The sequence below is a fragment of the Podarcis erhardii genome (genome assembly GCF_964252035.2).
Source record: "Podarcis erhardii genome assembly, chromosome: 2".
In the NCBI taxonomy this organism is placed as follows: domain Eukaryota; kingdom Metazoa; phylum Chordata; class Lepidosauria; order Squamata; family Lacertidae; genus Podarcis; species Podarcis erhardii.
Genome location: NC_138498.1, coordinates 122,584,500 through 122,597,416, shown reverse-complemented (window position 1 = coordinate 122,597,416; position 12,917 = coordinate 122,584,500). Strand labels below are relative to the sequence as shown.

Genomic DNA, 12,917 nt, shown 5'->3' with positions numbered 1-12,917 from the left:
GGCCCTAATCTCTTGTGAAAGAGCGTTCCACCAGATCGGGGCCACAGCCGAAAAAGCCCTGGCTCTGGTTGAGGCCAGCCTAACCTCCCTGTGGCCCAGGAGCTCCAAGATGTTTTTATTTGAAAGCTGTAAGGTTCTCTATGGGACATACCAGGAGAGGCAGTCTTGTAGGTACGAGGGTCCTAGGCCATATAGGGCTTTAAAGTTTAAAACCAGCACCTTAAACCTGATCCTGTACTTCACCGGGAGCCAGTGCAGCTGGTATAGCACCGGGTGAATGTGATCTACCTTGCCACAAACATGCACACACAACCACTATCTTACACAAACGCACAAAATCACCCTCTCGCCCTTGAACATTCCTCCTACACTGGGACTGAGTTTCCCTTCTTCCCCGCACCTACGTTGGACAAGCCCTCCTCCTGCCTACATCGTGCCAAGTACCCCATGAAGGGTGCCAACTTGAATAAAAAATGGGGAGGGGGGGCTAGGCAAGCCCCACCCTGCATAACCAATCGCAAGAAGCAGCACACACAGACCATTTGAATAGCAATGCCCACCAACTTTGGGAAGTCTCATCAAATGTTTTATTTATTTTCTTATCTTTTCACATTTCATACAATCGCAGGGTTGTTCCTCTTTGTGGGTTTTTGGATACTCAGAGGGCACTTTCTAAAGCATGTAGAAACATCATTGTAACTGGTGAACTGAGTGCTGACAGGAGGAGTGACTTTCAACAGCCAAACGCCGGTCTTAAGACGATTGTCCTTTATTTTTATTCTATCAATGCATGTTCTTGCATGTTCCCATAGGCTTATTCTCTAATGAGCTCAGGGTTGGAAACAAGGTCTGATTCTCTCCCCCCACCCCCCCAATACTCCCTCTTCTCCATTTCTTGCGGCTGAGCATCCCTTTGAAGGAGTCCTCTGAACCTGGGTTGCTTCAGGCGCCATCCAAACCTGATTAAAACTCAAAAGAAAGGGGCTCCTTAGTTTCAATCCCCTCTGAGCAGAACAGGCGCTTTTTTGGGGTGGGGTGGGGAAGTTCTAGGAAACCCAGACGTGTTTCCCCTCCAGCTGTGGGACATAAAAGCAGCATAGAAAACTGTCTCCCTCATGTGCCAAGTCTGTTCCACCCCAACTAAGGTCCCCTTTGCTAACTGGCTTGAGAGCAGTACATGTGAAAAGGATCTAGGAGTCTTGGTTGACCACAAACTTGACATGAGCCAACAGTGTGACGCGGCAGCTAAAAAAGCCAATGCAATTCTGGGCTGCCTCAATAGGAGTATTGCATCTAGATCAAGGGAAGTAATAGTGCCACTGTATTCTGCTCTGGTCAGACCTCACCTGGAGTACTGTGTCCAGTTCTGGGCACCACAGTTCAAGAAGGACACTGACAAACTGGAACGTGTCCAGAGGAGGGCAACCAAAATGGTCAAAGGCCTGGAAACGATGCCTTATGAGGAATGGCTAAGGGAGCTGGGCATGTTTAGCCTGGAGAAGAGGTGGTTAAGGGGTGATATGATAAAGGTAAAGGTAAAGGTACCCCTGCCCGTGCGGGCCAGTCTTGACAGACTCTGGGGTTGGTGCGCCCATCTCACTCAAGAGGCCGGGGGCCAGCGCTGTCCAGAGACACTTCCGGGTCACGTGGCCAGCGTGACAAAGCTGCATCTGGCGAGCCAGCGCAGCACACGGAAACGCCGTTTTCCTTCCCGCCAGTAAGCGGTCCCTATTTATCTACTTGCACCCGGGGGTGCTTTTGAACTGCTAGGTTGGCAGGCGCTGGGACCGAGCAGCGGGAGCGCACCCCGCCGCGGGGATTCGAACCGCCAACCTTTCGATCGGCAAGCCCTAGGCGCTGAGGCTTTTACCCACAGCGCCCCCCGCGTCCCATGTTCAAATATATAAGAGGATGTCACATAGAGGAGGGAGAAAGGTTGTTTTCTGCTGCTCCAGAGAAGCGGACACGGAGCAATGGATCCAAACTACAAGAAAGAAGATTCCACCTAAACCTTAGGAAGAACTTCCTGACAGTAAGAGCTGTTTGACAGTGGAATTTGCTGCCGAGGAGTGTGGTGGAGTCTCCTTCTTTGGAGGTCTTTAAGCAGAGGCTTGACAACCATATGTCAGGAGTGCTCTGATGGTGTTTCCTGCTTGGCAGGGGGTTGGACTCGATGGCCCTTGTGGTCTCTTCCAATTCTATGATTCTATGAACTCTGCAACATCTGGGGCCACATTGTGCAACTGCCCCCCCCCCCTGAGGTCCCATTTTTGTGGATTCAAAGGAAGGAGCTGGGGGGGGTCTTCCCTGGCTTGTCCCGCGACTCTCCCACCAAAGCAAAAGCCCCCCCACAGCCCCCCGTTTTGCACCTCTCCGTCTTCTGCCCGCCTCCTCCACAGCTGGCCCATTTTTCCTGCTGGAATTTGAACCCCCCCCCAGCCTCCCCCTTTTTCTCTTTTTCTCTAGGAAGCGCAGCTGGCGTCATGGAACCGCCGGGTGATGGAGCTTGCAAGTGTTCGAATGCAAAAGGCGGACAAGTCTAGGCGCGCAAGAAGGTGGGGGAAAGGGGAGCCCGGATGGCTCAGTTTATAATATAATAATAATAATAATTTATTATTTGTACCCCACCCATCTGGCTGGGTTTCCCCAGCCACTCTGGGCGGCTTCCATAGAAACCAAAAATACAGTAAAATATCACAGATTAAAAACTTCCCTTGCCTTAAGATGTCTTCTGAATGTCAGGTAGTTATTTATCGCTCTGACATCTGATGGGAGGGCGTTCCGTTTAAGAGCATGGCGCTGATAAGGCCAAGGTTGCAGGTTCGATCCCTTGTATGGGGGCAGCGGCGTATCACTGCATGGCAGCGGGTTGGACTAGATGACCCTCGGGTCCCTTCCAGCTCGACAGTTCTATGATTCTACGAAAGCGCATGGAGTGCGGAAGTTGCATTGCAGCAGTAGAATCATAGAATCCTAGAAGAGTTGGAAGAGACCACAAGGGCCATCGAGTCCAACCCCCTGCCAAGCAGGAAACACCATCAGAGCACTCCTGACATATGGTTGTCAAGCCTCTGCTTAAAGACCTCCAAAGAAGGAGACTCCACCACACTCCGGGGCAGCAAATTCCACTGTCAAACAGCTCTTACTGTCAGGAAGTTCTTCCTAAGGTTTAGGTGGAATCTTCTTTCTTGTAGTTTGGAACCATTGCTCCGTGTCCGCTTCTCTGGAGCAGCAGAAAACAACTTTTCTCCCTCCTCTATGTGACATCCTTTTATATATTTGAACATGGCTATCATATCACCCCTTAACCTCCTCTTCTCCAGGCTAAACATGCCCAGCTCCCTTAGCCGTTCCTCATAAGGCATCGTTTCCAGGCCTTTGACCATTTTGGTTGCCCTCCTCTGGACACGTTCCAGTTTGTCAGTGTCCTTCTTGAACGGTGGTGCCCAGAACTGGACACAGTACTCCAGGTGAGGTCTGACCAGAGCAGAATACAGTGGCACTATTACTTCCCTTGATCTAGATGCCATACTCCTATTGATGCAGCCCAGAATTGCATTGGCTTTTTTAGCTGCCGCGTCACACTGTTGCACTATGGTATCTGAAGAAGTGTGCATGCACACGAAAGCTCATACCAAGAACTGACTTAGTTGGTCTTTAAGGTGCTACTGGAAGGAATTTTTTTTGTTGCACTATGATTCGACGAAAGCGCATGGAGTGCGGAAGTTGCATTGCAGCAGTAGGCAAAGGGGGGGGGGGTGCAAGGGTTGCAGAGAGGGAGGGAGGGAGGGGGGGGACCCGGTCCTCCGCTGGACGACTGACCCGGCCGGGCTCTGTTTCCCAGGGAAGCCGGAAGTTGCAATCTAGAGGCGGCGGCGCTGGGGGCGTTGCAGAAGCGCCCTGCTCCTTCCTCCGCGGAGGGAAACGCTCCTGCGGAGGCGAGAGGCGGCCAGGTGAGGCTTTTGTGGGGGAGGGAGGGGAAAGGCGGGGGAGGGAACCCAAGGAGGATTTGCACGAGGGGGGATGGAGGGGAAAGGCGCCTCCCACGCGGAGGAGCACTTTCCCCCGGGAAATGCAGCGGGGCGGCGTCGTGGGTGACCCGTGCTGTGCGCTCGGCCCAAAGTGCTGCAGGATCGCCAATGCAAGACCCCCCTTTTAAAACCTCTCCGCCCCCCCAGCTCTGAAAAAAAGGGGGAAGGGGGAACATGCAGCCCAGACAGGGGGGGAACCCGCTATGGGGGAAGCAGCCTCGCTGGGGTGGAGTAACATATATCAAACCCAAATATCCTTTATTAGGCATAGCAAACCACACATTATACAGTTACAGATAGGTAGCCGTGTTGGTCTGCCATAGTCAAAACAAAACAAATTCCTTCCAGTAGCTTAGTTGGTCTTTAAGGTGCTACTGGAAGGAATTTGTTTTGTTTTCACACATTATACAAATTGTGCAGAATACGAGCTCAGCATAACTAGGTTTGTCCCAATCAGATCTTTAACTCCAGAGAAAATCAATTCGCATAAATAATACAGCACAACACTACCACTATATATACTATATATTTCTGAATGCACCAACTTGAAGAAGTCAGTACAGTGGTGCCCCGCAAGACAAACGCCTCGCAAGACGGAAAACTCGCTAGACAAAAGAGTTTTCCGTTTTGGAGGTGCTTCGCAAAACTAATTTCCCTATGGGCTTGCTTCGCAAGACGAAAATGTCTTGCGAGTTCCTGCGGGGTTTTTTTCCTCCCCCCCCCTTTTTCTAAGCCGCTTATCCGCTAAACCGCTAATAGCGCTAATCCGCTAATCCGTCAATGGGCTTGCTTCGCAAGACGAAAAAACCGCTAGACGAAGAGACTCACGGATTCTTTTTGTCTTGCAAGGCACCACTGTATATCCAAGCAGCGAGCTCAGGTAAGGGAAGGAGGATTGGGGTTGGCAGAGCAGGCGGCCTGGGTTCCTCCTTCAGTCTTGAGTGCTGAATATGCTCCTTTTTTTGGTCTTTGCTGACCTAGTTATAGGGTCTAGTAGTGATTTGCTGGAAGGCTGTTATCCCCTCTCCTTGGAACTGGGAGGATGGAGCAGGAGACACAAAAAAAGCCTGCTGGGTTGACCACGTTTCAGCTTAAAAACACACAAAACGATGAAGGATCATTTCCGGCAGATCCTTTTCTAACTTCTCTCCATCCCTTTCTGTTTTAGCCGCCCTGAACAATTTGTGCAGCCCCAGCTCACGTGTTTTGAGTGCTCACCCTGAACTCTAAACCATTCTTGATCCCTTTTGAAAGCACAGGTTCCGAATACTTATCCCTCAAAAGAACAGATATGCTCCTCTAAATCCTTGCTATCTGTCTTCAGCAATACTTTCTCGCAATGTTCCCAGTATATTGGTTAAGCTCATTAGCCTGTAATTTCATATATATATGAAATTTTATATATATATATATATATATATATGCAGGTTTTGGTGTCCTCGGGTGTCTTCCCGTGTAAAAGTTGGGGTGTCTAGGCGACGTTTCGACGAGGTCTCACTCGTCATCTTCAGGCTGGTGCTTTCGGCTTCTTGTTACTGGAACAGAGCAGGATCTCAGTGTTTGAGTTCCTATAAATACTGTAGAGGGGGTGTGGTGTATAGCCTCCAATGTTCTGGGCAGAGAGGAAGTTCCCAGGCTAGTGTGCCTTTTCTTCTTTTGTTCCTTAATTACTTGAGAGATATCTTGAGTGATTTCTTGAGTGATATCCTGAGTACCACTTAGGTGGGTCATTAGGTGTGGATTAGTTGTTAAAGTCTTTGTGTCTTGACCTCTTGAACTTTGTGAAGAGTTTTCCTGAGAAGATGGCTGTACTGTACTTAGTTGTGCTCTGGCTTGGCTTCGTGTATAGGGGAACAAAAGTAATTAAGGAACAAAAGAAGAAAAGGCACACTAGCCTGGGAACTTCCTCTCTGCCCAGAACATTGGAGGCTATACACCACACCCCCTCTACAGTATTTATAGGAACTCAAACACTGAGATCCTGCTCTGTTCCAGTAACAAGAAGCCGAAAGCACCAGCCTGAAGATGACGAGTGAGACCTCGTCGAAACGTCGCCTAGACACCCCAACTTTTACACGGGAAGACACCCGAGGACACCAAAACCTGCATATATATATATATATATATATATATATATATATATATATATATGCAATGGTACCTCGGATTAAGAACTTAATTCATTCTGGAGGTCCGTTCTTAACCTGAAACTATTCTTAACCTGAGGTACCACTTTAGCTAATGGGGCCTCCCGCTGCCACCGCCATACGATTTCTGTTCTCATCCTGAAGCTAAGTTCTTAACCTGAGGTACTATTTCTGGGTTAGCGGAGTCTGTAACCTGAAGCGTATGTAACCCGAGGTACCACTGTATATATAAATTTATTTATTTGTTTTTTCAGATTAAAATTTTACAGTCACATACACAACATAGAAACAAGATTCCACAGAATCTTCTGGACTTCCCTCCTCCCCTTTGTGGGTCCTTTCCTCCTGCATATTTTATAATAATCCAAATATTTATTTGGATTATCCAAATAGATATTTGGACACAATATCTCCATTGTGTCCAAAATTCACCATGAAACTACAAGTGTTTTTCCAATCCTACTAACGGATTTTAACTGTTTACAATGGTTTTTTAAGATAAATTATAAATTTTCCCCATTCCTTATTAACATTTTGGTCTTCCTGATTTTTGAGTCTTCCGGTCATTTTAGCCATTTCGGCATAATCCATCAACTTGAATTGCCGATCTTCTCTGGTAGGGACTTTATCTTCTTTCCATCGCTCCTGGTATGCCCTGCAGAGGACCTTAAGGTCCACAAATGACAACATTTTGGAGGTCCCAGGTCGCAAGGTGGTAAGACTGGTCTCAACTAGGGCCAGGGCCTTTTCAGTACTGGCCCCAACTTGGTGGAACGCTCTGTCACAAGAGACTAGGGCCCTGCGGGACTTGAAATCCTTCCGTAGGGCCTGCAAGACAAAGCTGTTCTGCTTGGCCTTTGGTTTGGACTCAGTATGACTCTTGTGTTTCCCTCCCCTTATGGTCTTGATCTATGGGCTACTTTTAAAATAAACTTTGTATACAGTGGTACCTCAGGTTACAGACACTTCAGGTTACAGACACTTCAGGTTACAGACTCCACTAACCCAGAAATAGTACCTCGGGTTAAGAACTTTGCTTCAGGATGAGAACAGAAATCGCGTGGCGGCAGCTGGAGGCCGCATTAGTTAAAGTGGAGCTTCAGATTAAGAACAATTTCAGGTTAAGAACGGACCTCCGGAACGATTTCAGTTCTTAATCCGAGGTACCACTGTATAAAGTTTGTATACATGCTGAAAATTATATTGTAATAAGCCTCGTGATGTAATATGATAATGTTTACCGATGTAACATAAGAACGTTAATAAATAATTAAAACTCAAAAAGAAAAATCAAGAGCAGGTGATGGCAGGTACTCCCACGGCCCAGCTAAGTATCAGTCTGCATCTTCTCATCAGTGGGAATGACGTGCAGAGAGAGAATTTTATCACTAGAGCTGCCTTTTAGTCCAGAAGGGACGCGGGTGGCGCTGTGGGTTAAACCACAGAGCCTAGGGCTTGCCGATCAGAAGGTTGGTGGTTCGAATCCCCGCAACGGGGTGAGCTCCCGTTGCTCGGTCCCTGCTCCTGCCAACCTAGCAGTTCGAAAGCACCCCAAACAGTGCAAGTAGATAAATAGGTACCGCTCCAGCGGGAAGGTAAACGGTGTTTCCGTGCGCTGCTCTGGTTCGCCAGAAGCGGCTTAGTCATGCTGGCCACATGACCCGGAAGCTGTACGCCGGCTCCCTCGGCCAATAAAGCGAGATGAGCGCCGCAACCCCAGAATCGTCCACGACTGGACCTAATGGTCAGCGGTCCCTTTACCTTTTATCCAGAAGCCCTAATGCAGCTTCTTAGTGCAGTTTACGAGCAGTGCTGGGAGCAGCTGGATCCTAGCTACAAGTCCTGGACTCAGAATCACTGTCAAGGCTCATGGCATGCCTAATGGGGGACAGAAATTCTGGAAAAACAACTACATTGTTGTCTTCCGTTGGAAAAGGAAGATTCTCTTTCCAAATTCACACATGTTCAGGTTCATAATTTGCATCGCTTAATCCAGATGAGTTTCTTTTTTTGGGGGGGGGGAAGCATTCTGCCTAGCATGATTTTTACCTTACCTGTACCTCCATTTCTCGATCCCTCTTAATATACAGATTAAGAAGATCCCAGGGTATTTTGTTCCCAGAAATACCTAGCCTTGGAAAGAAATTCTCCCAGTGGACTTGGATGTCTTCGTTGGAAGGAAAAGAACCACTTTGCCAAGTCTCTGAGGAAGGAGAGAGAATGGCAGGTACAGATTTTTTTAACCCATAATGGGAAAGGTTATAGTTGGAATATAACACAAACCTGCAAACCTGGGTTGCCTTGACCTTGGGCCAACCCTGCCTTGGTGGCATAGCTGTCAACGTTTCCCTTTTTTAAAGGGCAATTCCCTTATTCCGAACAGGATTCCACACAAGTAAAGTTGACAGCTATGCTTGGTGGTGGAGAACCCAGAGATCAGTGTTAGAACTGTTAGCGTTTTTGCAGATTAGTTGGGCTGCAGTAAGCATGCTGGGGAGACCACACCAAGTAACTTTTGCTTGGTTTAATAACAAAAACAAAAACTCATTTTACACTAAATTACATTATATCAATAAGTGTAACCCATCCACCAGGGTACCGAGAGAGATTCATGCTGCTCTTAATATACTTTACCCAAGAGCTTAAGTAACATAACTTAACAGCACCTGCTATACTGCTTCACAGCTGTAAAACTAGGTCATGCTATTTGCTCCCGCCCTTAAACATACCTCGGGTTAAGTACTTAATTCTTTCGGGAGGTCCATTCTTAACCTGAAACTGTTCTTAACCTGAAGCACCACTTTAGCTAATGGGGCCTCCTGCTGCCGCCACGCTGCCGGAGCACAATTTCTGTTCTCATCCTGAAGCAAAGTTCTCAACCTGAGGTACTATTTCTGGGTTAGCGGAGTCTGTAATCTGAAGCATATGTAACCTGAAGGGTATGTAACCCGAGGTACCACTGTACACATCTTGTGAAACAATAATGAAACCTAAAATTTAAAGAAACCATTCAACAGGAACACAGTCTTTGAATGTAGAAATCCGAAGGCTCAGTCCTGTCCTTGCAATCAACAGAGCGCCAATCTGAAACCCTCCAGAGCAGTGGTTTTCAGTCAGTGTGCTGTGGCACCCTGGGGTGCCTTGAAGGATGCTCAGGGGCTCCCCAGGTTACATTGGCCCCCGTCCCTCTTTCCTCCCCTGCCTCCTCGGGTGCCCTTTTGCGTCTCTGCGTCCCAAAGGCTTGCACAGCTGTTTGTGGCCGCAGCCCTGGCTACAAGCTCCGCAGGTGAATGGTCCTCTGGGGCTGGCCAGGGGGTGCTTCCCAGGCCCCTGTGGGGCAGTGTGAGGAGGCAGTGCAAGGAAGTGGGGCAGCTCAGAGACCTGGCCGAGCAACAGCAGCTGGCCAGAGGTCTCCCAAGGAGAAGGGAGAGCAGAGGAGGGTGTTCAAAAAAGGGTGAGGGGCTGCCAGCTCTGCAGACAAGGGGTGACATAACTGGGCTCCTGAGCCCCACAGGGGTGCTGCAGAATTATTGCGGTTGGTTGAGGGAGACATGGGCCCAAAAAAGGTTGAAAACCTCTGCTGCAGAGGGATCTGAAGGCAAAGGAACAGACACATCTGTGCCTGTGGGATATTGGCCAGGATGGAGTTTATATTGTCCTCCTGGAGGGCAGCATATTCAGAAGGTAAACCCAGCTTTTGGTGTCTGCAAATAACATAAAAAATTCACCCCTATACAGTGGTACCTCGGGTTACATACGCTTCAGGTTACATATGCTTCAGGTTACAGACTCTGCTAACCCAGAATTAGTACCTTGGGTTAAGAACTTTGCTTCAGGATGAGAACAGAAATCGTACTCCGGCACGGCAGCAGCAGGAGGCCCCATTAGCTAAAGTGGTCTTCAGGTTAAGAACAGTTTCAGGTTAAGAACGGACCTCTGGAACGAATTAAGTACTTAACCTGAGGTACACAGAGTTTGAAATCATTTGTTTTCTGCTGAAAATTCAAAGACGTTTTCTTTTTCTCAAACTTCCCCCCAGATGATGGTCAGAATAATGGGAATTCTATGCTATCGTCAGAAACTCCTGCAGCTGAAGAAGGAAAAGAGATGGTTGCAGATGAAAGTGAATTTAAGAAGCACGGAGAAGAAAAGTCCTCACCTTCTCTGGAGGTTAATGCCCATGAACCCCAAATCCTGCAGGAAGATGGACAAGGAAACAGGCAGAAAATTTGTCCCGTGTGTGGGAAGTTATTTCGATACGAGTCAAAGTTAAATAGGCATTGCAGAAGCCACACGGGGGAGAAGCCATTTAAGTGCACTGAGTGTGGAAAGAGCTTGAGCTCCAGCTGCAGCCTTCTTAAACATCTAAGAAGCCACACCGGGCTGAAACCGTTTAAATGCATGGAGTGCGGAAAGAGTTTCCATGAGAGCAGTACCCTCCTTACACATACGAGAACACACACTGGGGAGAAACCATTTAAATGCACAGAATGTGGGAAAACCTTCAGTAGGAACACGCAACTTACTTTGCATCAGAGAACACACACGAGGGAGAAGCCATTTAAGTGCTTTGAGTGTGGACGGACCTTCAATCAGCTCATTAATCTGACTTCACATAGCATTATCCACACAGAGGAGAAGCTATTTAAATGCATGGAATGTGGGAAGTGCTTTGGCGACAGCAGTGGTCTTACTCAACATCAGAGAACCCACACAGGGGAGAAACCATTTAAATGCACAGAGTGCGGAAAGGGTTTCAAGCAGCCCAACCACCTTACTATACATTACAGAACGCACACCGGGGAGAAGCCATTCAAATGCATGGAATGCGGGAAGAACTTCAGCCAGCTGGTTAACCTTACTTCCCATCAGAGAATACACACCGGGGAGAAACCCTTTAAGTGCATGGAATGCGGGAAGAGCTTCACTGATAGTAGCGGCCTTGCTCAACATCAGAGAACCCACACAGGGGAGAAACCGTTTAAATGCACGGAGTGCGGAAAGAGCTTCCAACAGCCCAGCCGCCTTACTCTACATTATAGAATCCACACCGGGGAGAAGCCTTTTAAATGCCTGGACTGTGGAAAGAGCTTCAGGCAGCTCATTAACCTTGCTTCGCATCGCCGGACCCACACAGGGGAGAAACCCTTTGAGTGCAGGGAGTGTGGGAAGAGGTTTTGTAACAGCAGTAACCTCATTTCTCATAGCAGAACACACACTGGGGAGAAACCGTTTAAATGTGCAGAATGTGGGAGGAGCTTCGCAAAGAAGAAAAGCCTTACTTTACACCACAAAAAACACACAGAAGGAACCATTTAGATGTGCTGGATGTGGGAAAAGCTTCTGTAAGCTCGGCTTATTTTCCATCACGGGACACAGCTTTCGGGGGGGGGGGAGCTTTTACGTGCAGAGAATGTGGAAGGCTTAGTGTGAGCAGTAGCGCCTTCCTTTAAATCGAAGAAGACACACAGAGGATAATGAGCATATAAAGAAGTGTCTTGGTGGATCAGGCCCATAGTTTATTTAGTCCAGCGTCTGATTTTCACAACCAGTAAACACATTTGAACGTAGAGTGAAGAAAGAGTTTAGTGTTAGCAGGTGTCCTTCCTTTACATCAAAGAATGCCCAGTGTGGCGTTTTCTTGAGGGTACAGGCCTTACTGTAGAAAGTACTCCTCTTTCTCTTCCTCAAAGGACCCACAAAGAGAAGGAAACCTATAGGTGTATGAAATGGGGAAAGCGCTTCAGGGACAGGAGTTACCTTCCACTAAAGAATGCACCCAGCAGGAACCCCAACAAATTAATTGAACCTCAAAAGAGCATCAGTGACACAGCACTCTTGTTTCACATGGAAGAAGCTACCCCAGGAACACCGTAAGAATGAAAGGAAGTTAGGAAGAGGTCATTCGACACCTGAAAAATCTAAGCACATTGATTAAGGAGCACGCTTTCATTTCGTACAATCAATTAGATGCTGGACTAGTGGTTCTGTAAACAGTAACGTTTGAGAGAAATGAACTGCACTGTAATACATGCAGAAGTATTGTGAACTGTAGAAAATAGAATGTTTGACCATTTCGTTCCAAGCGTTCCTATGCCAATTATAGGTGTAGTGGAATAGCGAACCGTGATCACAATTGATTGCAAAAGAACTGCTTGACAAGTTCTTATCAGGGTCAGCCTGCAACTTAAGGAGAAGGTGGTAGGCCCTCGCTGTTCCCTGGAGAGAACCCAACAGGACTGACTTTAATCTTTCTTCTGCACTAGAGAGGTAATAGCATCTTACATTTCTCTGGAGTCAACAGGCCAGGAATTTGGACCCTAGGATAGGCAGGGTGGCCATAGAGAGGAATGACTTCCGGGGTGGCAGGAGAAATAGTATGTGGGAAAATCAGCTGTAGTAGTAGTAGTAGTAATAATAATAATAATAATAATAATATATTTTTTTTTATTTATATCCTGCCCTTCCTAGTTCAGAAACCGGGCTCAGGGCAGCTAATAACAAATTTAAAACACTTTCAACACTTAATTATAAAAGCAGCAGAAAATACAGTATAAAAACATGAATAACAATAAAATTCAAAAATCAATTAGATAATCCCCGGGGCTAGCTGGCTAAATTGGTCCTATTTGGGCCATTGAGGAGGCCAGGGGAGAATTAGCTGTGGGGTCTCAGAGCAGGTGATCTTCATAAAAGGGGAAGGGAAGGGAAATAAAAGATCAGGCTGAATTCAAATTAA

The 12,917-nt window shown here is 47.5% G+C and overlaps 2 protein-coding genes across 2 annotated transcripts in view; one reads left to right on the top strand and one right to left on the bottom strand.

The window, feature by feature from the left end:
- The window catches only part of LOC309336731 (uncharacterized protein), a 53,963-nt gene that overhangs the window by 31,704 nt on the left and 9,342 nt on the right, over positions 1–12,917 (bottom strand). The window lies entirely within an intron of this gene.
- On the top strand, positions 3,779–12,251 carry LOC309336983 (uncharacterized protein). Its single transcript, XM_081853570.1, has 3 exons — positions 3,779–3,964; positions 8,269–8,405; positions 10,218–12,251. Exons 2-3 carry the CDS (start codon positions 8,342–8,344, stop codon positions 11,495–11,497), a joined length of 1,344 nt encoding a protein of 447 aa, XP_081709696.1. The 5' UTR covers positions 3,779–3,964; positions 8,269–8,341; the 3' UTR covers positions 11,498–12,251.

Excerpts from the sequence above, each read along its gene's own strand:
- LOC309336983 (XM_081853570.1), top strand. The coding sequence starts at position 8,342 with ATGTCTTCGTTGGAAGGAAAAGAACCACTTTGCCAAGTCTCTGAGGAA. Across the intron at positions 8,406-10,217 it reads GGAAGGAGAGAGAATGGCAG|ATGATGGTCAGAATAATGGG; the intron begins GTACAGATTTTT and ends ACTTCCCCCCAG.